The sequence below is a fragment of the Tupaia chinensis genome, unplaced genomic scaffold (assembly GCF_000334495.1).
Source record: "Tupaia chinensis unplaced genomic scaffold, TupChi_1.0 Scaffold143481_1, whole genome shotgun sequence".
NCBI classification, from domain to species: Eukaryota; Metazoa; Chordata; class Mammalia; order Scandentia; family Tupaiidae; genus Tupaia; species Tupaia belangeri.
In genome coordinates this window covers 694,839-720,966 of record NW_006203325.1, presented here as the reverse complement: position 1 = coordinate 720,966, position 26,128 = coordinate 694,839, and the positions used below count along the sequence as shown (strand labels likewise).

The following is a 26,128-nucleotide window of genomic DNA, read 5'->3' as shown; positions in this document are numbered from 1 at the left end:
CCTCTCCAAAAAAAAAAAAAAAGAATTATTATTTATTTACTTAATATGATTAGTTGTTATTATTATTACTTTTTAATGTGACTAGAGAGACAGAGAAAGAGACAGAGAGAAAGTGAGAAAGCAAGCCACCAGATCTGGAACTCAAACCACAGGCAGCCATGGGGACTCCAGTGCTTGAAACCACCTTGCCACCTGCCTGCCCCATTTCCAAAATTTTCCACCTTCAACGTGGTTGAGCATTGACTTGAGGAGGCTGACCCTTAGGTAGTAGGTCAGGTTGTACATTGGGTGCACAGACCTGATTAACTTGCTCTTCTTTGGCTCTGGGACCTGTAGAGGGTCTCGCTGACAGTTGAAGACCCAGCCAAACAGCCCTAGTGCCTTAATGTATCTGGGATCTGTGCCGGTTCTTGCTGAAGTATGTGGGCGAGATTCTGCCATCCTGTTCCTTCTGCCTTGGATCTGGGAACTGCGGAGGGCCTGGCAGAGGGTCTTGCCAGTGGTGGAAGACCTGGCCAAATAGCCCCAGTGCCTGACTGTCTCTGGGATCTGAGCAGGTCTTTACAGGAATATGTGAGAGAGATTATGTGACTGCATGTTTTTATTATAAATACATGTTCTCCTAACCCATATATTGCATAACTTTATTTTACCTTATATATAAATGGAATCACATTATATATATTTGATTCTTTTAGTTTTTCACTCATCCTGTTGAAATCTATGCATATTAATGCATACAAGTGTACTTAATTTTCAATCATATTTTTCATTCCTAGATACATAGTCGTTTATTTATCTATGATAATATCTCAGTTTTTGACATTGTATACAGAAGATTGAGAAAAGTAAAACTCCATACTAGGGCTCCCAAAGCAAGGACTGAAGCAATATGTTTTAGTGTCTAATGGTTATTGCATGGGTTATTCACCTTCTATAGTTGTGTGTTTTTCCCTTGACCACTGATGTGACCAGCTGTGATTTTCTTGTCACAATAATATATCCCATTGTTGTTTCCCTTTATAAGAGATGTGCAACTTAAGTTCTTCTAATCATGAGTTATCTTTACTTTCCCTAGGTTGTTTTTTTCTATTTTGATAAGACCAGTGTTAATTTTTAAGATTCTGAATATTATGGCTATGGTCCAGTATTATGTCTTTTAAGTTTCCCCTTTTCTTCCATGAGAGAAAAGGAGGGAAAAAAGGCATATGTAACCTAAACACAGTCTTGACACCTCAGTCCACCCTCTAGCTTTAGCCAGCCCCAGATCATGTGCCCAGCATACTTAGGGAAGTCTCTGGACACAAACCTAGAACCTTCTTATGTAGGTTAGCCCACCACAAAGCTCCCAGTCTCTTCCTATGTGGCCATTTAAGAGTTTAGATAACATAAATCGAATGATTAAAGTACCAATGCCAGCATGATTCTGGCATCACCAAAAAAGAAATCTAAATGTTTTTGTTATTTTAGTGATAGAAAAACATGTATATAGGGAGACACATATATAGGGAGGGTATTTAACAAAATACAGCATATTGCACAATGTGCAAGCAATATTTTAATTCTTACAATAATCTTTAAAAACTTAAATAGTATTACTTTCATTTCATAGAATGAATAAATGGGACCTAGTGAGAAGTAACATACTCAACAAAAGTCAAAAATTAAACCCATATTTATCCACCAATCTGCTGTGTTGTACATGATGAAGAGAAAATTTTAGTTTTATTTCAATCTTCTTAAACATCAAGCTGTCATTTATGAACCAGTGGCTTTTACCTAGCAATAACTTTCAGTTATGACTCCATAAGCATAAAATGTTAACTTGTCTTTAGAAATTACAAAGATTATCAGTATTATTATTTTTCTGTGTTTGATAGGCATCTCCAAGAGTTACTGTTGATGACTATTTAGTAGCAAAATTAGCAGATACTTTGAATCATGAAGATCCAACCCCTGAAATCTTTGATGACATTCAAAGGAAGGTATTATATACAATATTTATTACTTATCTTTCTTGAAAAAAATGTATATTTCTATATGCATATAATTCCTTTTTATAAAAGTTATTGATACTTTAATTAAAAAGTAGAGTGGTAACTAAAAAGTTAAGTTATATAGTAACTAACTCACAATATCAAAATTGTAGGACTGTTATTTGTTTGTTTCTTTAATTGACTGATGAGGAAAATCATTATATTGTGTTTTTTTAATTTGAATTTGAAGAGCCAGGTGTTTTAGTTTTAGAATGTGATGATTTGATGATATATAAATAATATACCTTTCAAATTTATTTTAATATGAACCTTTAACCTTTATGTGTATTTGTTTCTTAAAATACACCAACTTTTTAGAATATTATACTATCATATGACTTGTATTGCATAGGATCTTTTGCAGTGAAATTTAGGGACCAAAAGAAAACATTAACTTTGACATAGTCTTATTGCTGATATCTTTTAATTATAATACATTATGGTAAGACTTCAGTGTAGCTTTTGATAAAGTCTTATTTAGTGAAAATCTTAATATCTATACTAATTATTGAATATCTTGATTTATATCAACAAGGTATATGAATTGATGCTACGAGATGAAAGATTTTATCCTTCCTTCAGACAAAATGCACTTTATGTGCGCATGTTAGCTGAACTGGATATGTTAAAAGATCCTAGTTTCAGAGGATCAGATGATGGAGATGGAGGTAAGGTGGCATGCTTTTTACATATGTAAAAGTGTTTTTCTATATATTCTGTTACCCCAAAAGGTTTAAAAAAAAAGTTCTTGAAGCTTAAATATATTAAAAATTTATAAATACATAAAAAAACCTTAGTTACTACACAAAATAAAACATTGAAAATTTAGTAACAATTTCGAATATAACTATAAAATTCTTGAATTCCTTTTTTTAAAGAATTATTTATTTTATTTCTTATTATTGTCACGAGTTCACCTAAAAGTGAGAGAGAAGTGAGAAAGCAAGCTGCCAGGTCCGGAACTCTAACTGTGGTTGGCCATGTTGGAGTGCAGCACCCTCAAGGATCACGCCACCTGCCAACCCCAAATCCTTGAATTTTTAATATTTTCTTGAGATTACTCTGATATTTTCATGGTAGTTTTTTTTGTTGTTTTTATTTTTTGTGCTAGTAAGAAATGGTACTTGTGATTAACAGTAGGATTATTGAGAAAATTAAATGAGATAACAAGTAATAACATGGAGAGTGTACCACAAATGGTAAAACATTGTTTTAAAAACTAGGCCTTCTAGTTGGGTTGGTGGTTAAAGTAGCTAGATCATGCATGGCCAACTATGCTCTTTGAGTCCTGGACCTGGAGGCTTGAAAAATACATCAGGCACTTGTGTGCTCAAAATTCTGAGAGAATGGAGAAGAGCTTGTGACGTGCCCATTTCTCCCAAGGGAAGGGGTGCTTTTTCCTTTCTCGCTTTCTCCCTGTTTCACTCCAGCAAACACATGGATCCTATAGCAAATTAAAAACCACATAAACAAAACTTTGTATGTTTTCTGTTTTTCATTATAACCTTTTCTAAATATTGCATGGCGTGGAGCTGGAAGAAGCCATAAAGGCATTTTTTCCCTACCTTTTGATTGGATTGATTCCAACCTATCAGTATATTAAGTGAAAAAAGCAGATTTTTAAGAGTGGAATATTTAGATTTTACTTCTCTTCTACTTGTCACCTGTGTGAAATTAGCCAACCACTTAATTTTTTGTTTGCTTTGTTTTTATTTTGGTCATAGGGTGTATGCACTAAGCAGGGAGAGATAAAGCAGAGAGGGGGAAAGTCTCTCCATCCCTGCAGGAGATGACCATGCTTCAATTCCTTCTTTTCCATTCTCCTCTCGGGATTTTGGGAACACATGCACATGTGTCTGGTGTGATTTTCCAGGCCACTGAGTCTGGGACTTGAACCATAGTTGACCATACAGGAGTCCAGTTCCTTGGCCACCCTTTAAGTTTTATTTTTTAAATCATTTAAGTTTTTAAGCCTCGTTTAAGCCTAGGATAATGTTTACATCATAATATGTTATTTCAATCATTGTCAAATTTAAATGGAATTACTGGGTTGTTGGGAAAGTTGTAACATTTTTTAATAGAAAAAAATGTCATTACTTTCAAAAAATTTTTTTATTTTAAATGTATTTATTTACATTCATTCACTGTACATCATTACAGTATACAAAATGAGATTTTCCATCCACAATAACTGTTATTGGCTTAATAAGGATATTGCCATACATGTTGTTGTCAAAAAATAGTGTTCTCTTTCTTGTTTCTTAAATATTTTGCTTCTCCCACTTCCCCCTCCTTGATTCCCTATCTCTCACACCTGCCATTTTCCACCGTTAGATACATTGTCTCTGGTCTATATAGTTGCTGTCTATGCCCCTCCTTTTTTTTTTTCTCATTTTATTGATTCACTAATGATCTTAATTATAATTATCTAAATACTTTCAATAGCAAGCACAGCTGATGTATACATATCCATGAAAACATGTTTGACTTTAGACATAAACATCAACAAGTAGAATAAATATACTATAAAGTATACCTAGCTGGGGCTATATAGCTTATTGCATTCATTAAATAGGCATTGATAGATATTTTTAATGCATTTGTTAATTTCAAGAAAAACAGTTTTAGTTTTAATAGATCAAAATTGAAAATTGTTAAGAGAAATTTGTTTAAGACATAAAGCCAAAAGAAACATAGGTTCAGTTCATACATAGGTAGATGAACCTATCAACAGTTTAAGAGAAGACAAAATCCTTAAATCTGGACAAAAAAGCATAGAACAAAAACTGTAATGTTATAGTCAAAAGTTATAAAAATTCAGTTTCAGCAGTTCAGTCTCCTGAAATTAATCTCTCTTCTGTTGAATTTGCAGTGTTACTGTGGGCTGATTTTTTTCTTTAAATTCTGGAATTTAATATTCAAACTTAGTATTGATTGATCTTAATGTATTATTAATCTTTCTGGACTTGTCCCTACCATTAAGTTGGCCGTTCTTTTGGTTGCTTTTTGTATTCTTATTTATGTGTGTCTTACTTTAGTTTTCCTGATATGGCACTCCCTTCAGTGTTTTTTGGAGAACTGGTCTGGTGTTGGTAAATTCTTCAGGTTTTGTTTATCTGAGAATGTTTTAATCTTTTCTTCCCATATGAAGGATAATCTTGCCAGGTATAGTATTTTTGGTTGAAATTGTTATTCAGTTAACACTTTGAATATATTTTCCCATTCTTTCTTTACCTGTATTGTTTCCTGTGAGAGGTCTGACGTTAGCCTGATGGAATATTCTTTGTAGGTAACTTGATGTTTTTCTCTTGCCAATTTTAGTATCTTGTCTCTGTCTGTGGTTTAAATCAATCTGGCCTTGATGTGCCTTGGAAAAGATTTTCTTGGGTTCAATCTATGTGGAATCCTTTGTATTTCTTGGGTCTAGATATTTAAATGCTTCTCTAGGTTTGGAAAGTTTTCTTCCAGGATTTCATGGACTAGGTTATCAATGCCCTTGTGAGTTTCTTCACCTTCTGGGATACCGATTACCTGGATGTTTGGGCATTTAACTGTGTCTATCTACTATTGTTTGTGTATTATTTTCATTTTGGGGGGTTATTTTCTCGGACTTTTTGGTGAATTTCTAGGTCATAGATTCTGTCTTCTACTTCTGAGATTAAATCTTCTGCATGATCTAATCTTCTTTTAATACTTTCAAGGGAGGTTTTGATTTCCTCTGTTACAGCTTTCATCTCTAACAGTTACGTTTGATTCTTTTTTATGGTGTATATTTCCTCTTTCAGATAGTGGAAGAACCTCCTCACCTCCTGGAACTCGTTGACTCTTTTTTCCTGCATCTTCTGGAGTTCATTGTCTCTCTTCTCTTGGTTCTCTGCTAGCTTTGTCACGATGAATATTCTAAATTCTTTAACTGACATTTCCATGAGTTACCTTGTGTTGTCTGTGGAGGATGAGGAGTTATTCTTTTTCTTTGGAGGAGAGAGATTTTCTTGACTTCTCATATTTCTTGTGTACCTGCAGTAGTTTATGGTCATCTGGTGAACATATTTTTTTCCTAATTTTTGGAGTTAAATTTGAGAATTCAGAGGCATGCAGGAGGAGCTCAATAATAAGATTTAACATAACTCTAGTTTTAATAGTGAGTCTACCTATTATTTAATCTCTGTTGAAAATGTTCTGTAGAGCTGCTATGAAATTTGCAATAACTCTGTATCAGCAAATTATCCTAAAATGACTGTTTTAAATGTTTTTCATATTTATTTATATCTATTGGGTTGTTGGAAAAGTCATGATGTATTTTTCTATACAAAAAAGGCGTTACAACTTTTCTGACAACCCAGTATTGTATCTGTTTTAGAATTTCATGTTTGTGGAATAGATGTGCTGTGTGACCCAGAACTAAAGAACATATTAGTCATTACTAATTTGGTGAGCTTATAAGTAATATGTAATTTAAGATGTTAATAGTAGGGCCAGCTCAGGACATAGTGGTTAAAGTATATAACTCCCACATGGCTGACCGCAGTTTGAGTACTGGACCTGGTGGCTTGAAACTCATGCTGGCTACATGTGCATGTGTACATACCCAAGATCCCAAGAGGAGAATGGAAGAGAAGGGATTGCAGCATGGCCATCCTCCCTGGATTGTTGGAGTAGTTTCAATTTTTTTTTTCTTTCTTTTTTTTGGGAGAGGTTTTTGCTATAGGGAGCGTGCGCTCGCCAGACAGACAGAGACAGACAGATAGAAAGCGAGAAATGACCACCCTCCCCCCCCCCAAGGGAGATGGCCACGCCTCAATCCTTTCTTCTCCATTCTCCTCTCAGGATCTTGGGCACGCACGCACGTGCACCTGGTGTGAGTTTAAGCCACCAGGTCTGGGACTTGAACCGCGGTCAGCTACATGGGAGCCCAGCGACATAGCCATTCGCTAACTGTTGGTCCTGAGTAGTTTCAATTTTATAAGAACTCTTTCAAAGTCTTTTAAATTGAGTTGAAAATTTATATGTTTTTATCCAGTATATCTTCTTCTATATAACTAATTGAGGCTAACTACTCAAAAGCAATCACAAATTTTCCAAAACTTTTTACTTATTTAAAACATTAAAGTAGGACCACGTTTGTGGTTTGGTGGTTAAGGTGGCTGGATCCCACATGGCCGACTGCACAATTTGAGTCTAGGACTTACGGCTTGGAAATCACACTGGGCACATGTGTGTGCGTGTGTCCAAAATACTGACAGGAGAATGGAGGAAAAGGTATTGTGGCATGGTCATTCCCCCCAGAAAATGATTGCTTACTGTCACTGTTCCTGTCTCTGTCTTTCTCTCTCTGGTAAGCATATGTGCCCTATACCAGGCTACACACAAAAAATAAACAGTAAGGTAGATTAAAAACTTTTTTTCTGAAGCTAATGTAGATTTGTGTGCTTCTCGTGTGTATCAGTCATTGAGTAACCTCTCATACTTGAAGCCCACTGAAATATGGCAAAAGATTATCAAACAAAATGGGCAATATATCATTAATTGATCTTTGTTCTTTATCTAAATGACCTTTGAAAAAAATAGAAAAAATTCATCATGACTTTTCCAACAACCCAGTGTATCTTACTGTCTTTGTGGCATATTACTTTCTAACATTTTGTGTACCAATTGATGAATTTTTAATACATTTTACACTGAGAAATTACTTATCTCCTTGTTGAAACCATTTGAAAAAATATGGAATGATGGGTATAATTTGAAACATTTTTCAAATAGCTGCGGACTTTATTGTCGGCACACACGTGCCTGATGTGCTTTTCAGGCTGCCAGGTTCAAGACTCAAACTATAGTTTAGGCCATGTGGGAGTCCAGTGCCTTATCCACCACGCTACCTGCTGGCCCCAGTTCATTTGTGTTTTTAACAGAGCGATACCTAAATTAGTAACCCTGTTTACTAAAATATACAATAAAGCCCTGATGGAAGCGATTACTGTTTGATGATAATTTTATGTATCTACTTTTGACTTGTTCTCTAGTATGAGTTTTAAAAATTAATTTTACCTAATTTTCTAGTTAAACAGCATTACATACTGATATTTAAATATCTTCCAATCTGGTATTTACATATTGATTTAAGAATCTAGACTTCCCATATTTTTGAGCCAAATCTGCTCAAAATAAGTGATTTGATAGCTAAGTTAAAAATCAATTGATTGGGACCAGCAGTTAGTGTAATGGCTATGTTGCTGGACTCCCATGTAGTTGACCACGGTTCGAGTCCCAGACCTGGTGGCTTAAACTCACACCAGGCACATGTGCGTGCATGCCCAAGATCCCAAGAGGAGAAAGGAGAAAGGATGGCAGCATGGCCATCCCCCCTGGAGGGGTGATTTCTCACTTTCTGTCTCTCTGTCTCTCTCTTTCTGGCGAGTGCACGTGCCCTATAGCGAAAACCTCTCTGACAAAGAAAATCAATTGATTTATCCCTACATTAAAGACCAATTTTATTTGTAATATTTCTTTTTTTTCTTTTTAAAGTTTTTGCCATAGGGTGTGTGTGCTTGCAGAGACAGAGATGATAAGAGGGAAAGTAAGAAATCTCCTCCTAGGGGAGATGGCCACGCCCAAATTCTTTCTCCCTATTCTTCTCCTGGGATTTTGGGCACATATGCACAGGTGTCTGGCACACCAGGTAAAAATCACATTTTCAACCCAGAGGTTTGGAACTCAAACCATAGTTGGCCATGTGGGCATCCAGCACCTTAACCACCACATCACCTAATGGTCCCCATGTAATATTTCTTAACCTAGTAAGACAGAATAAAACTGTGCTGACATTTCCTAATTGTTTTCTTTTTGCAGTATTTTCTTCATGCTTATATTCTATTAGGCAACTAAATATTCTACTATGAGAATAAAAATATTTAATAATCATTCTGTCTGTGAATCCCTCCTTTTTGGGATTAGGGCTGTAGGAGCAGCTATCTAGTACACAAGTATTTTTACTGAAATGCTCGACTTGGAAAACCATGAGATTTATGGGATGAGGTGTTTGGGGGAATACCACAGTTTTTCTGTTCTGTCTTGGCCTATGTGACTTTGACTCCTGGTGTCTGAACCTTCGATAAAAGCATCCATTTCACACAGTTTTTTACTGTATATTAAGTTGAATTTTTACCTCCCCTTCCTCACAGAATCTTTCAATGGATCTCCTACAGGAAGCATAAACTTGGTAAGTACTATTATGGGTTCTTTAGTTAAAAAATAATGCTGATCGTTGGCGTATGTAAATAAATGATATATGAGAAGACCTGAAATCATTCTCTAGTTTTAGAAATTATTATTCTTGGGGCCAGCAAATTGTTGTAGTGGTTACTTCTCTGGACTCCCATATGGCCAACTGCATTTGAGTCCCAGACCCAGTGGCTTGAAAATCATGCACCGTATGTTTGTGTGTGCCCAAGATCCCTGGGGGAGGATGGAGGAGAAGGAATTGAGATGTGGCCATCCCCACTGGTGGCTGATTTCTCACATTCTCACTTCTCTGTCTGTCTCTCTCCAGCAATCACACGTGCGCCCTAAGGCAAAAACCTCTTAAAAATATTATTATTCTTTTTAAGAGATATTAAGTTCACGTATATGACGTTTGTCAATTAAAAATGAAAAATGATTCATTTTTATTTTAAAAAATGGGTTTAGGTCACACTTCATGATTGTAGTCATAGTTATAGAGAAATTGATTTTATTTTCAATTCTGGTATTTAGTGTGATTAAATGATTCTTGATTAGTGCTACGACAAGGAGTAAATTTGTGACACACGAATGTCTACACTGGGATTGTTTTTTCTTTTTTCTCCTCTAGTCAAAGGAATGTAAAGCCAGTTGGGATAACTAAACTATTTATTTATTAAAGTCTACACTAAAAAAATTCAGGTCACTGTAAAAAAAATTTCTAACCTTAGAGAGTTTTACAGCAACTATAACATATGATAAGACATTGAACAATGAAATGTTTTTGTTATATAAACTATCATTGACATTATATTGCTTTGTTGGAAAAGTCATAATGCATTTTTGCATAGAAAAACATAGTAAGATCTGTCGTCTCTTTTCCAATGACCCAGTATATACTTAGGGTGAAGTGTAAAGAGTGAATAGTCTACTTCTCTTCTGTATTCAGCCTTGCCTTGAATAACTTACTTTCGCAAATAGTTGTTAGGAAGAAATATTAATGTTGAAGGTTTCGGTTCAGATTTTGACTGGTGGTGATGGTGGGAAGAGATTGGGAGTTAGTTTTGTTTATCTTTTCACCTGCATTGTTTTTTCTTTTAAACCTTTTATAATAGCTAAATGGTTGAAGGTCTTTTATCTCATGTTGTCAGCTATAGGATTAGGCTTATTTCTCAAATAACCTTACTGAGTAAGTGTTGTGTTACTCTACAGAGTATAACTTTAGTGAAACAGTAAAGCAAATCAGCCCCAATGTTATATCAGATAGTTTGTAACTTTTAAAATGCACCCCCCCTAAAAAACGTTTTCCTAAATAATTTGGTATTGTTACCATTTACATATTACAGAACAGAAAAGAAATTGCTTCTATAGAGCATGAAGGAAGTTTTAGCAATAATCCTTTATTATGTAGAAAAAATTTCACATGTGATAAAACTTTTCCCTGGTTTGAGATTTTCCTGGTATTCATTAACACTTTGTAGTGCTTGTATAAGTATTTGAATACTAGTAACATTTAGTTTTCTTTATTCTGTGTCTGGAATTTTTCAAACAAGAGAGATCCCTTTTGTTACACAGTAGTATAAACCTGAAGTAAATAAAATCGGTCACAGTTGAGTTCAGTGACATAGTATTTTGTCATTCCCAGAAAGCTATTAAATTTATGCTTTTAAGCTGTAGGAGTCATTCACATTCTTTTTTTTTTTTCTTCATACATAGGCAGATTTTGGCAAATAGCTTCATTTAAAAAATAGTTTAAGATTATAAATTAGATAATGATAGTTTATTCTAATATACTGATCAAAGAAGATGTTTAATATGTATATTTTGCTCATTTTGTGATCGAGATTTGTAGGTAAATTATAAACATTCCTAGTGGTGTTGTATAGTTGTGTTTGCTGAGCTATCAGAGTAAATTTGAATTTTCACTTTCTATCTTAGCATAATCAACACTTTTTTCTTACAGAAGTTTAAGAATCTTAATTCATGGATTACTTTTCAAATTATGTTTTAATACAGGACAGCCTTAATGCATTAGTTTTGAAATCACAATTTTCTTTTACTGATCAATAATATTTATAAATATATAGTTCTGTAGTTAATAATATTACTTTACCAATTTTAACTTTATAGTCTACTTGGTATTTACCTGTGTATTATACTGTAACTAATCTTTAAGAGACTTTGTCATCAGATTTTTTTTATCATATGTAATGAAAATACTTACCAATTGAATATTTTAAATTTGTTGAAAAAGACATTTATGTACAAAGTTTTGAAAGAATGTCCGGTGGCATAGTATGAGATACTAACATGTTTAAAGTGATTAAGTAGATTTAGCTTTTAAAATGCTGTCTACAAGGAAAGGTTGCCATTATTAATAATGCTTCCCTTTTTTTTTTTTTTTTTTAAATAATTGTCCTATGCTCCTTGCCCTAGGTTGTCATTAGAAGTTATAGTGGAGGGTATAAATTTGGTGTGGAGTATTCCATTTTGTCCGAGGCCTCTCTCACGTAAAGTAACTTTGAAGTAAAATGCATGCTCTATCTAGTGTATAACAATATTTCAGATTCCAAAAAGGAAAACAGACATTCAGCATAAACCATATTGTTTATATAATTTAAATGCAGTAAGCTACTCTTATCAATTAGTCAGTGGTGACAACCTTTTTAAATCTAAGTCCTTAAAGGCCATTCCAAGGGACAATCTTGTAGTCAGTCTTCCCAGCAGATGAGTCAGAGGTTAGGGCACTGGAGTCCACCAGGCCTGAGGTAGGGTTCGAGTCCTGGACCCAACACCTTGAAAATCACATTGGATGTGGGTGCATTTGTGCCCCATATCCTAAGAGAATGAAGGAGAAAGGATTGCAGTATGGCCATCCTTACTAGAGGAAGTGATTTCTCACTTTTTCTGTCTCTCTCTGGGCAGGACATGTACCCTAGAGCAAAAAAAAAAAAAGAAGAGAGAGAAAAGGAAGAAACAGTTTTAAACTGTCATGTTAGTTTTTTCTGCACTGTCTGCCCAAACTCATTACATCTGTGTGTGTCCATATACATACATGTGGCAAAATGTTTTTAAAATTTGGACCCAAAGACCATAGTTATAGTGTTAAACATGCATGTTAGCATCTCATACTATGCCACTAGATACTCTTATAAAACTTTGTAGACAAATATCTTTTTCAGTAAATTGAGTCAGTCAGCAGGTTTTTTGTGGAATTATTTTGGATAAATTATTTAAGAATCCGTAATATCTTAGTCTATGATTTACTTCATGTAAAAAGTATCATAGGCCTCACTACGGTAACATGTGCTGGATGATTCTGTTCTTTAGCAGGCTGAAGTGACACAAGAGGCCTGGGTTTGATTTCCAGCCTCCCTAAAAAGCTGGGTGCAATGGCGTGCACCTGTAATCCCAACTACCTGGGAGGCTGAGACAGGGGGATCTCAAGTTCATGACCAGCGTGGACAGCATAGGATCCTGACCAGGCATGAAGCTGCATGCCTATAGTCCCAGCTTCTCAGGAGGCTGAGGCAGGATGATCATGACAGAGACTCTATTAAAAAAAAACAAACAAACAAAAAAACATAATGATGGCTAATAGTTGTGGTGTTAGGAAATTTTCTAAATGTTTTACATGTCTTTTTATTTAAACCTCACATAACCCTATGATACAAGTGCTACTATTCTCATTTTATACATAAGAAACTTAACAAAATTATTTTTAAATTAACCAAAGTGTTAAGTTAAAGACTACAGAGCTGGTACCAATATATTTCCACATTAAAAAAAAATTGAAATGTTTACTTAATGATATGTATATTTATTTTTATCTAGTTTTTATTTTCTTGCCATATATTGAATATAATTTAAAATTAACTCGCTACAGTATATGGACAAGCAACGATGGAAAAAAATCTGATATATTAAGTTAATTACTAAACTTCTTTATATTTTTCTTAATCTTGGCTTTTTTTGTTCTGTTAGTGTAAAATGGAGAGGATTATTATGTTTTTGAGAGATAAAGAGGTACAGATAATATGAAGTTTCCATGTGGTGAAGATGAGTAATGAATATATGTAGAATTCTTCTACATATTATTTTTCCCTGTAGAGCTTGAACATTTTGTTTCTTTATTTTTCTTCTAGTCTTTAGATGACCTTTCAAATGTATCTTCTGATGACTCAGTGCAACTTCATGCCTATATTTCAGACACTGGTAAGAGATTATGTCCTATAATTATTACTTTAGAACTATTGGTTCTTATATCCCTAAATTATTTTCCACATATATTTTTATAAACTATTTTATTTTGTTTTGTCATATTTTAATTTAATTTTATTTTCTGCAGCATGTTCTTCATTAAATTCTATGATGTTTATTGTATATTTGGGTATTTCCTCTCTCTGAGGTTGTCACTGTTTAATACTTGAAAATGAGTATATCTTGTGTTTTGTCATTTCTGATCAACTCTGAAAGCAGTCTTTACCTCTTTGTGCTTGAGTGTAGCTGATAATTGTCTGCGTAATTCCTAAGTATTGTTTTGAGAGAGATTATAGTTCCATATTCTTTTTTGTATATGCAGAGTCAGAATATATAGTGAGGGTAAATGAAGCCTGTCAAAATAGGAGTTCTGGGGACCAGCAGTTAGCATAATGGCTTTGTCGCTGGACTCCCACATAGTCTACTGCGGTTCGAGTCCCGGACCCGGTGGCGTAAACTCACTCGGGTGTGTGTGCATGCGTGCCCAAGATCCTGAGAGGAGAATGGAGGAGAAGGGATTGCGGCTTGGCCATCCCCCCTGGGGGGTGATTTCTGGCTTTCTGTCTCTCTGTCTCTCTTCTGTCTGTCTGGCGAGCACATGCGCCCTATAGCAAAAACTTCTCCAAAAAAAAGTAAAAAAAGAAAATAGGAGTTCTGCAGAAGTTCAAGAAATGCTCGAATGTGGTGGGAAACCTCTGACTCAGTTGGTTGCGTATATGCAGAATTGTTAGTCAACCAAGAAAAGATAACATTGAAATGTCATTGCCATTGAGTTATTAGATAACGCAGTTGATAGTTTTCCTATCTGGCTTCTCACTATTCCTAGGAAAATATTTTATCATACTCATACTGAATTATACACACACACACACACACACATTATAAGGCATATACTTAATTCAATTTTACACTTGCACTTTTGACACTGTTTTTTTGGAGAGGTTTTTGCTATAGGGTGCATGCACTTGCCAAAAAGACAGAGAGAGACCGAGAGACAGAAAGCGAGAAATCACCCCCCAGCGGGGATGGACATGCATGCACATGTGCCTGGCATGAGTTTAAGCCACCGACCGGGTCCAGGATTCAAACTGCGGTCAACTACATGGGAGTCCAGCGACATAGCCATTACGCCAACTTCTGGTACCACTGAGAGCAGATTTTATAGTAGAAGCGTAGATTAAAAAAATACTAATTTGTATCTTTTTTTTTCCCCTTAAGACCTGCTTTTTTTTTTTTTTTTTTTTTTTTTTCTTTTTTTGGTCTATAGGTGGAATGTTATTCTGTTCCTTGCTAGATTTCAGGAATAAGTTATCTGTAATTGCCGACCCAATTACTTTATCTTTTATGTATAGCTGGTGCATAGATTGCTCTGTCCTTCTTAAAAAATATTTTTATGCATAGTTTCGCTATGTCACATTCCTTCTGCCTCAGCCTCCTGAGTAGTTGGGACTACAGGTATGTGCCACTGTGGCTGAGCCTAGATTACTCTGCTTTTAAAGTCAGTAGATAATACAGTTGTCAATAAAACCAGAGGTCTTATTGCTTTTCTTTCTAGCTTTTGATTTAGTGGCCCCTCTTTTTTCTTCCTTAGAGTGTCAAAATTGTTTTAAAACTTTTTCTTTGTTAACTTGTTTTCCTAATGTGAGAGCCTTTGTTAATGTGCTGATATGTCGTATTTGCCCTGTCACTTCTCTGAGATCTTATACCTTACATCTAGAGGAAGACTCTTATGTCCAAATTTCTTATGCCATTCTCACTTCAGAGGGTTCTGTTTTTCTAGCTGCTTTGCTGTTTATTTATTTAATGAGTCTCTATTGCCTTCTTAGAATATACGGAAACATTATGCTAGGTATTTATAATTATTATTTCTGTCAAGCAAGGGGTCTTCAAAAAGTTTGTGAAAAATACGGGTTTTTTTGGGGGGGTACTAAAATAAACTCATACTTTAATTACATTTCTCCATGAATTTTTTGATGTTATCTTTTATAGCTACAGAAAAGGTAGTATAGTATAGTGGTTAAAAGCACAACTATTTTATTTTTTTTAACCAACCAAATAGCTTAGGATTAAACCCTAGCTTTACCAATGAATAGTTCAGTGAAAACTTGGTGAGTTTCTGAACTTCTTTATTCCTTAATTTCCTTATTTGTAAAATGGGATAATAATACCTATCTCACAGGGTTGTTATTAGGTTAATTAACTAATAACAAGTACTTTTAAATGATAGGCATCATGTTCGTGAATGTTTGTATTTACTAGTTGGAGGAGAATTGCTTCAATTCTAGATTCCATGTCTTTAACATCTCTGTTATAGGAAGACAGAATTAAGTCTAGTACAGTACTACTCAGTGTGGTCCATGGACTCTAGTGTGTATTCTTTCATCATCGAGAACTTTTGCTTTAAAAATATTGACTAAATTAAACAATGTGATTAGTGTTGAGGTTGATTTTTTTTATTATAGTGCTAGTTTCTTGCTTAAAGATTACTAGTAACAAATAGGTCACAGGTCACCTGCTGCCAATAGCACTGGTCCAAAAAACCCCCAAAGCCTAGCTGTATATCATCTTCTGAAAACCAGTATATGAGTTACCATTTTTTCTTTGCATTTGTTTTATATCAATCTCATTATTTTTCTTTTTGTGTATGCGCCTTAGGTGATCGCCCCTGCCTGTCAGACAAATCTTTTTTAGAATGCTTTCTTAAATTCCTCTCCTCTCCTTTTCTGTTTCTTTCTTTGCTCTTGTTAGCTCTTCTTAATAGGTTCTAGTTAGTTTCCTAATTGGCCCTGCTTTCTGTTTTCTTCTCCCAAACCTTTTCTTGGACACAGTCCATAAGAAAAAAAAAAATGTACTTTTTGATCTGTGTAAGTATCAGAGGAATGTGATTGGAAGAGGTGAACATCTACAGTTCAGTCTTATGTAAAGTAAGATTACCAGTTTATTCCTAGTCTTCAACATTTTTTTTTTCAAATCAGAAACACTGATAATAGATGGAAAGAGAAGGAAGACAGTTTTGAGTAGAGAAATATAAATCTTTACAATATTTTGACAAAAACCTAAGATAGGTTTCTGGTAAACTACTTTTGCCAATACTCATTTTTTATCTTTTATGTTGTTAAAGTAATTTACTGAGAAGCCACACAGACCCTCCTTTGTCTTATTATTCATTAAATAACAAAATATTTAGTCAATTTCACAACGTTACCACTTTTTTCATAATTATGGATCAGTGTAATCTATTATTAGAAGACTGATTTTAAACATCTGATCAATATGGTAGTTAAACTGCTTTGGGGAATCTTGGCTCTCAAGATAGGGAAATTCTAACAACAGTATTACAAAAATAGCTGCATGGGGAAATCTGCAAGTGCTGCAGACCAACAGGAAAACAAATTCAGGGAAGTGGAGACCTGTTGGAGCCAAAGGACTCATAGTAACATAAAAATTGCTGTTTTGCTTTTGATAGCATTTTTATGCCTTCAACTTTAGAAGAGATAGGATGGGCCAAGGCTTTTGGAAGCTGCAATAAAACTCTTAGGATAAAACCTAGAGTCACAAAGGGCAGCTTGATAAGAAAGAGGAACTAGAAAAACAGCCGAGCATCAGCAGAAAGAACTAGAAATGTCAAGATTGTGGTTGGAAATGGTACCTATCACCTGCTTGTCATTAGAAAGTCCAGCTTGTACCCCAGTATAGGTGTATCTGGATTTAACTGTCTTCAGTGATTGTGTACCACAGAGTCTCAAGCCAAAGAGTTTCTATTAAAATTGTTTCTAGTTGCTTCCACTAAAATCAGTAATTACAGTGGTGATAAATTGCTCACTGTGAATACGTTCATAGCTCAAGACACCTAGACTACCCTGGGGGAAACACTCATTGCAGAACAACAACAAAAGCTAGTATGACTTTTTCTTGAATAGGTTTTTGATATAAGGTGCGTACGCTTGCCAGAAAGATAGACAGAGACAGAGAGACAGAAAGCAAGAAATCACCCTTCAGGGGGATGGCTACACCGTAATCTCTTCTCCTCCATTCTCCTCTTGGGATTTTGGGCACACCTGCACACGCGGCTGGTCTGAGTTTAAGCCACCAGGTCCGGGACTTGAACTGTAGTCAACTACGTGGGAGTCAAGCAACATAGCTATTAAGCCAACTGCTGGTCCCAAACTAGTGTGACTTTTATCAAGTGTGCACAGCATAACATAATGTTCCATGTTGAGGAAGATGAATATGTCTTTATCTTTGATTTGATAAGTATACATTTGTGATTTGATAATTTGTAAAAACGAAAACAAAACAAAAACCATGCTGTATCCCACAAATAACAAATTAAGTTTTTAAAAGTAAACCAAAAAATGGGGAAAGTTTTAATTTCCGTCTGATCATGGTACAGTTGTGAAACACAGTGCTCTATGAGGCTGACCTACATGGGAAGATTCTGGGTTCTCATCTAGAGATCTCCCTAAACACGACAGGCACCCATAATATGGGGCAGGCTGAATCTGGAAATGTATTATGGCATAAGGACTCTTTTGGGGGTGCTGTCTCTCATGCATGAAAGAAATAAATACAATTTAAGGAAAAAAAAAAAAAAACAGAGGGCCAACCAGTGGTGTGGTAATTAAGCATCTAGATCCCACATGACCAACTATGTGGTTTAAGACCTAGACCTGGTGGCTTAAAATAATACACTGGGCACGTGTGCCTGCAACCCCAAAATCCTGAAAGGAGTGAGAAATGGAGAAGGGATTGTGGCATGACCTTGATCCATGGGGGGAAGGGTGCTTTTCCATTTTCCCCCTCTGTCTCTGTCTCTGGTGAGTTTACATGCCCTTTGGCAAGTTTAAAAAGAAGAAAGCAATAAAAAGCCATAGGAATAAATCTAAACCACAATAAAAGAGCCCATAGACCTAGTAAATGAGATAATTTGTGTCTTAACAACTTGAAGGTTGTAATCTCAATAGACTAAAATAAGTATGTTAAAAATATTCATAAAAGTGGCCAACAGGTGGCATGCTGCTTAAAGCATAGGATCCCACATGGCCAACTGTACGGTTTGAGTGCTGAAACTGGCAGCTTGAAAATCACTCCATGCACATGAGTATGCATGCCCAAGATCCCAAGAGAAGAATAAAGAAGGGATTTTTGTTATGGCCATTCCGCCTCAGTGGTGATGTCTCACTTTCTCTCTCTCTTTTTCCCTGTCTGTGGTGAGTGCATGTACCCTATAGGAAAAATAACTAAAAATAAAAATCATAAAGTTCTGGCTCTATAGTGCAGTTAGGAGCTGAATGTAAGGATCCGATTTCTGACCCTGACAACTTGACAGACACTCCCTCCATATGTACATGTGTCCAGATGGGATATAGAAATTGAGGAAGAAGAGATTGTGGCCTGACCAGTCCCCATTGGGAGACACTTTCTCTTCCTTTCTCTCTCTCTCATGTGTGAGCACATGTCCTCTAACATAAAAATAAAAATTCATAAAAATGAGTCTTAAGATAAGAATATACACTATGAAAAAACAAGCAAATAAAGTCCTGGAAATTTAAAAAAAAAAAATTGAAATTAAGGCCAGTGGATGGACTAAGAAATAAACAGGCCAGCTTTAGATGAGGGGAGACTCAGTAAGCTTTTGGAGACCTAACCTAGAGCAGAAAAGGGCACAGAAAGAGAAAGGTAGGAAACCAGACAAGTTGAAGAAAATGATTTAAAGTATGTGTGTTTGGTTAAGATTGGTACAAAATGGGTACAGGTTTTGAATTTAAAAGACTGTCTGACTTAGTTTGTGGCAGATCCATAGGAAAAATGCTTTTTCAACTCCCAGAATAAACTGTATTTATAAATTGTTGAATATTACTGTAGAATAAGAGAACTATCAGAGATAAAGCTTATTCTGATTTTGGTTGTCTTTTTAGTTGAAATGATTTTAATTAAAATATAACTGAATAGTGAAAGCTAGCATAAGAGGTTATTACTTTGTTTCTGTTGTTTTTTCCTCTATTAATTTTAAGGAGAGTCTAATGCTGCACTTTGAGGTGGTGTTGCGGTAACCTCACTGACAATAGGTAAAAACTCTTTGGGAAGAGAATCCAAAGTAGACATCAACTTTTGGTTAGTAGTGTCATCATAAACTTAGTTTTTCTATATTATAGGCATCCTACGTAATACCTTATAGATGTGAGTAACGAGAATGAGAATCTATTTTATCCTTTGGTGACATCCTTTCGTCTTAGTCTGTCATTTCTTCATTTCATGTCGTCTTTTTGTTTTTGTTCTTCATCTTCCTCCTTTTTGTGTCTTTTGTTCCTCTTCATTTTGCTTTAAATGACTAGTATATGCTGACTATGACCCATATGCTGTGGCAGGCGTGTGTAATGATCATGGCAAGACGTATGCGCTATATGCCATCACTGTGCACCGGCGCAGTCTCAACAGCGAGGAGATGTGGAAAACCTATCGTCGCTATAGTGACTTCCATGACTTCCACATGAGAATCACTGAGCAGGTAATGAGGCTTTTAAAGCTCGTGTCCTTTGCATTGTTTCTGGGTTTGATTTTGATTCTAGTTTTGAAGATGCTCAGGTATTGACCAGAGCTAATGAAAGAAAATGAGGTAAGAATTTTTTTTTTGTATAATCAGAAATGTTTAAATGATTTTTGTGTATAAATGAATTAAATGCTGAAAACTTTAGCCAGTCCTAATCATTGTAGGCTAGTAAAAAAATATCAATGGTAAACCTTGGAAAATTAAATTAACATATATTCCTGATGATAAACTTTGTGAGTGTCTGTTATATTTTGAATGTATTTGGGTTTAAATTAGGGATGAAATCCCTAGTGCCAAAGGACGTCTTAGGCTTTCGTTTTTGAGGCATGGACTAGAGCTACAGTAGTTTTACATGGCAGCTTCATCAACTTTTCAGTAGTTAAATCCTTGATTCATTGCTGAAGTTATTTTGGACTAAAGCCTAAGATAAATTTAACATTAACCAGATAATATTTTTATTTCTTACAAAATACAATCTTCTTGTTTCATAAAAGTAGCTATAAGGACTGTTAAAGTTAACAAATTAAAGGACTTCTTTCTTTTTTTAATGAAATATTTTATCTTTTCTTACGAAAAAGTAAAATATCATCAGATGACTTGGAGTAGGTGATCAATGAAATTATTTTAACTCTTGAAAGTCTTTGATTCATTCAGTTTTTAGACACACAGTTGGTATTAAACCAACTAAAAATAACAAAGATGATAGTTGATTGGGTGAGCCAAAGCCTTGAAATGACATTGTACTACTTTAGAAACCATAAAGTGTTTTGTTTTGTTCTGTTTTTCCACTTAAGATGGTAGAAACAGTATGATTGGCACCATAATAATCCTTTGGGACCAGCAGTTAGCGTAATGGCTGTGTCGCTGGACTCCCACGTGGTCGACCGCAGTTCGAGTCACAGACCCCGTGGCTTAAACTCATGCCAGGCGCGTGTGTGTGCGTGCTCAAGATCCTGAGAGGAAAATGGAGGAGAAGGGATTGCGGTGTGGCCATCCCCCCTGGGGGGTGATTTCCTGCTTTCTGTCTCTCTGTCTCTGTCTGTCTGTCTGGCGAGCGCACGCGCCCTATAGCAAAAACCTCTCCAAAAAAAAGAATAATAATAATAAAAAAATAATACCATTAAAATCTTTGTGGATAGAGTGAGATAAACTATTAGTAACTTAAAAGTGATTTAAACAGAGTATTTTGTTGACTTCTTAAGTCCATATTAAAAGAACTATCTGAACTTTTATTCATAGGAAATTAATAACTTTCAACATGTCTTTTCTTATCTTAAATCTATCTTTTTTTCATGTACAGCTTGATTTATTAGTAAAGATGAATTTTCTTTCCTTTTTTTATTTTTTCTTATATAAGAGAGGGAGAGGAGGGATAGAGAAATAATTTTTTAAGAGTTATTTATTTAATTAAGTTTTTATTACTGTTGCTTAGTTTGCACGTGTGCTCACCAGGGAGAGCAAGAAGGTGAGAAAGAAAGCCGGCAGGTTTAAAACTCCAACTGTGGTTGGCCATGTGGGAGGGAGCCCAGTGTCTTAACCACCATGCCACCTGCTGCTCCTAGATATGTTTTTTTTTTCTTTTCTTTTCTTTTTTTTTTGGAGAGGTTTTTGCTATAGGGCACATGCGCTCACCAGACAGACACAGAGAGACAGAGAGACAGAAAGCAGGAAGTCACCCCCCAGAGGGGATAGCCACGCCGCAATCCCTTCTCCTCCATTTTCTTCTCGGGATCTTGGGCACGCGCGCACACGCGCCTGGCTTGAGTTTAAGCCACCGGGTCCAGGACTCGAACCACGGTCGATTAAGTGGGTGTACAGCGACATAGCCATTACGCTAACTGCTGGTCCCCCTGTTTTTGACCGGAGTCTCTCTGTGTCACAGTCCTCCTGCCTCAGCCTTCCCATTAGTTAAAATTGCAAATGTGTGTACCCAAATCTAGGAACCAGACCTGGGCTTCCCATGAGCTTTTAGCTGCCTGAACAGTGATATTACCCATGTACTATTGAGACTGGGCCAGAAGTGAAAGAATGTTGTGTCCCACGTTAAAGAAATAGTTGCTTTACTTTTAAATATTACCTGTTGAACATTGTTTTAAAAGCGTATAGCTCACATATTTCTTTCTTGCGATACTTATACTTTAACCACACACAATCGTTTTTAAAATAGTTCGAATTGCTAAGGGTAATTTTTTGTTTTGTTGTGTTTTTAATTTGCCAAAGGGTGTGTGTGCTTGCTACACACAGAGATAGAGAGAGAAAGAGAGGGAAAGTAAGAATGTACCCTCTATGGGGGATGGTCACATAGCAATCCCTTCTCCAGCTCTCTCTCCTTTGGGATTTTGGACACACACATCTTGTGTGTTTCTCGAGCCACTGGATCTGGACTCTGGACATGCAGTTGGCCATGTGGATACACTTGCCTTAACCAGCACTCCGTGGGCTGACCCAGATTAGTTTTATTTACTTATCATTTAATGGGAATTTGGTTTAATATGAACATTTCTTGTGTGAATACTTGTGTTTTTTTTTTTTTTTTTTTTTAGTATTAAGAGGAAGTTTCATTGCTTAATTTAAATAGTGTAGTTTAGGACTTAAACATTATGTTTACATATTGACAAAATAAGTGAACAGCATACCTAAAAAACAACTTTATGCATATAGAAATTAATTTTTTTAGTGCATAAAATAAAATGTAAATTGATAACAATTCCTTTTCAAACAACTCAGCAGGTGAAGTGGACATGTTTTGCCTTTGTTGACAAAAAAAGTCAGCTTCCACATTTAAAGTAAAATTAATTTTAAATAAGTTTCATTTTGTTTAACTTTATAATATAAACCTTTCTTAAAGATTTTATTAGTCTAATTTTAGATTTAATGGAGAAGATTTATAAAATTAAGAGAAGATAATTAAAATGTTAAATATATTATTTTATAATCAGCCTCAACTGCCCAGTTATTTATTCAAAAAATATTTATTGGACTTTTTTTTTGTTTGACTGGAGCTTTTATTGAGGTGCTGGAGTATATTCATTCTTGCTTCTAGGAGCTTTACAATCCAGTATAGATACTGTGCATTTCTGTTTTAATGCGTGAAGTCTGTAAAACTGTAGATAATAAACTAGTAATATAAATGATAATATTTAGTACTCTTTTAATTGAAGCCCTAAATATTAAAACATAATTCTTTATTAGATTTTTTAATAAGCCTAGAGCTTCTAACTTTGATTATTAAAAATTGTGTTTGCCAATCTCTTTTTTTTTTTAAGATTTTTTTTGCTATAGGATGTATGTGCTCACCAGAGGGATGAGAAAGAGAAAGTGAGAAATCACCTCCCCCTCCCAGTGGGATGGCCACACCTCAATTCCTTCTCCTCCATTCTCCTTTCAGGATTTTGTGCATACGGGTGCACACACGCCTGGCAAGAGTTTCAAGCCTCTGGGTCTGGTACTGGAACTGTGGTCGGCCACATATGAGTCCAATGCCTTAACCACTGTGCTACCTGCTGACCGCTATTTACCAATATCTTATTCATAACAAAGCATTGTTAAGGAAAATATTTCTGAAAACTTCTTATTAAGAAAATTTTGAACAGTCTCAGAATCTGAGAAAGTAAAAATGATGTTCCATGTGGGCAATACCTGTCTTCATCAATTATCCACATTTGTCATTCTTGATTAAAAATACTTCTTTAGGGACCAGCAGGTAGTGTGGAGGTGAAGGTGCTAGATCTCACATGGCTGGCTACACAGTTTGAATCCTGGACCTGGTGGCTTGAAAGTTGCCGTAATGGCTAAGTCACTGGACTCCCATATAGTCGACCGCGGTTGGAGTCCCAGACCTGGTGGCTTAAATTCATGCTGGGCACGTGTGCGTGTGTGCCCAAGATCCTGAGAGGAGAATGGAGGAGAAGGGATTGCAGTGTGGCCATCCCCCCTGGGGGGTGATTGGGTGACTTCTTGCTTTCTGTCTCTGTCTCTCTCTGTCCTTCTGGCGAGCACATGTGCCCTATAGCAAAAAGGCCTCTCAAAAAAAAAAAAAAGAAAGAAAGAAAATCATGCTGAGTGCATTTGCATGTGTGCCCAAATCTCAAGAGGAGATTGGAGGAGAAGGGATTGTGGTGTGGCCACCTCCTGGGGAGTGATTTCTGACTTTCTCTCTCTGTCTCTTGTGAGCCCATGACCCTTATATAGCAAGCAAGAACTAAAACAACAACAACAAAAAAACCCCACAATTCTTTATAAAAGCATAACCGCTGTTTTGGGCATATTTGGATATTAAGTTTGTGTTTTCTTGCTTAATATAATAAGATACATTGCAAAATTATTTGTTGAAAATGCTTTAGGTATTTAGAGAAGTTGGCACTTGGCACATTCTTTTTTATAAAAAACTAACGTTCTTCAATGCATTTTGTTTTATAGTTTGAAAATCTGTCAAGCATATTGAAGCTTCCTGGTAAAAAGACCTTTAATAATATGGATAGAGATTTTTTAGAAAAGAGAAAAAAGGATCTAAATGCATATTTGCAGGTGAGTCCATGTTTATTATTACCCATAGTTTTTACTTATTGTAGCACACAGGTATGGTAGCGTCTTTATTATAAAGTGTTTTTATTGTAATAATGGGATAGCAACCACTTTTGAGCAACATGTTAATTGAAATTTATAATCTAGACACTTGGTCTTAGGGATTTTGTTTCTTTATGGTGTGAATACACACACATACACACACACACACACACACACACACAGAGGCAGTCATCCATCCCTGATTACTATAGAATATATAAAGCTAAAATCTAAGTATTTTATGGTAGACTAAACAGTTATGTTTCCGATTCAGTAAACATTGGGTTGTTAGGAAAAATCATGACACATTCTTACATAGAAAAAAATATGTCATGACTTTTCCGACAACGCGATAGTGGTGTATCAGAAGCTAGTAGATTTTTATTTCCAGGCAAATGTGGGTAGAGCTGCCTCTCAAGGTTGAAAATAAGCTTCTAAAATTATAGAAACAAAGAGAGGGGTAGATCTGAAGGACAATTCCTAATGTGTAGCAACTAAGTTTCTCTTGTAGAATAACAAAATAGGTCTCACAAGTTACTACTGCATAAACTGTTAGGACTCTTAGAAATAACCTGTTTTAGACCTCAGTATCTAGATGCTGGGTACAATAATATCACTTTATAGTTTTTTATATTAATTAGTGGTTTATAAAATTTTCTCGTATATTAGACAAGACATCCACCCTGGTCCGTGGTGTTTCATTCCTTAGGTCCTCACCTTAGAGACAGAGGTCAGCAAACTGCAGCCTGCCAGGCACATCCAACCTGCTACCTGTTTTCACTCAGTTATTTTGGAGCACAGCCATCTCTTCCGTTTACTATTGTCTGTGGCTTCTTTTGCAAACAGCAGAGTTGAGTGGTCACAGTGAGGACTTTCTAGACCCACGGAAAAGTAATTACTCTCTGCCATTTGTAGGAAGGTGTGCCTGGCACTGTCCTAGAATTTAGTGAAATTTGGCCAATAGTGTATTGGCTAAAATACACTAAATATTTTGTTTGAAAGGGTTTTTTATTTCTTTCATTAATGTATATAGCTATGACTGGGTTTGTTTCTAACCACAACTGTAAATCCATGTTATTCTTAGGTACTGAAAAGATAGCGTATAAATTTCTGCTATTATTAATATTTACCTTTGCCTTGTGTGGTTTAAAGCTGAGTGTCTGATGTCATTGTCTGACACTTGTCAAACATTCTTTTCTTTAAGTACCAACTTCATTTTGTTAAAACCTGTGTAAAATTTTAATAAGATTTCAAACAAAGCCACCTTTAACCAAATCTGGTACAGTAAATGTATCTTTTAAATGTGGCTGGGCTGTATACTTTTTTTTTTTTAATAATTTTTTTTTCCATCACAACACACAAATGAATTTTCCATCCAAAATACACTGTGCATTGGCTCAATCAAGCACATCAACATACATGTTCTCAGCAAATAATTTCCCAATTCTGATGTCCTGCATACCTTGCCTTTTGTTTTGCCATCCTAGATTCCCCATCCCCC

At 35.5% G+C, this 26,128-nt stretch overlaps 1 protein-coding gene across 4 annotated transcripts in view; it reads left to right on the top strand.

The window, feature by feature from the left end:
* SNX13 (sorting nexin 13) overlaps positions 1 to 26,128 on the top strand; it is a 187,510-nt gene that overhangs the window by 137,963 nt on the left and 23,419 nt on the right. For 2 of the 4 annotated variants that reach the window (XM_006163893.3, XM_006163891.3), the window contains 6 exons: positions 1,881 to 1,985; positions 2,572 to 2,704; positions 9,215 to 9,252; positions 13,397 to 13,466; positions 19,847 to 20,019; positions 24,481 to 24,588. In XM_006163893.3, the coding sequence (XP_006163955.1) occupies positions 1,881 to 1,985; positions 2,572 to 2,704; positions 9,215 to 9,252; positions 13,397 to 13,466; positions 19,847 to 20,019; positions 24,481 to 24,588 (627 nt within the window). The remainder of the gene's footprint in view (positions 1 to 1,880; positions 1,986 to 2,571; positions 2,705 to 9,214; positions 9,253 to 13,396; positions 13,467 to 19,846; positions 20,020 to 24,480; positions 24,589 to 26,128) is intronic. The other 2 variants (XM_027766434.1, XM_014582270.2) reach the window with 1 other exon arrangement.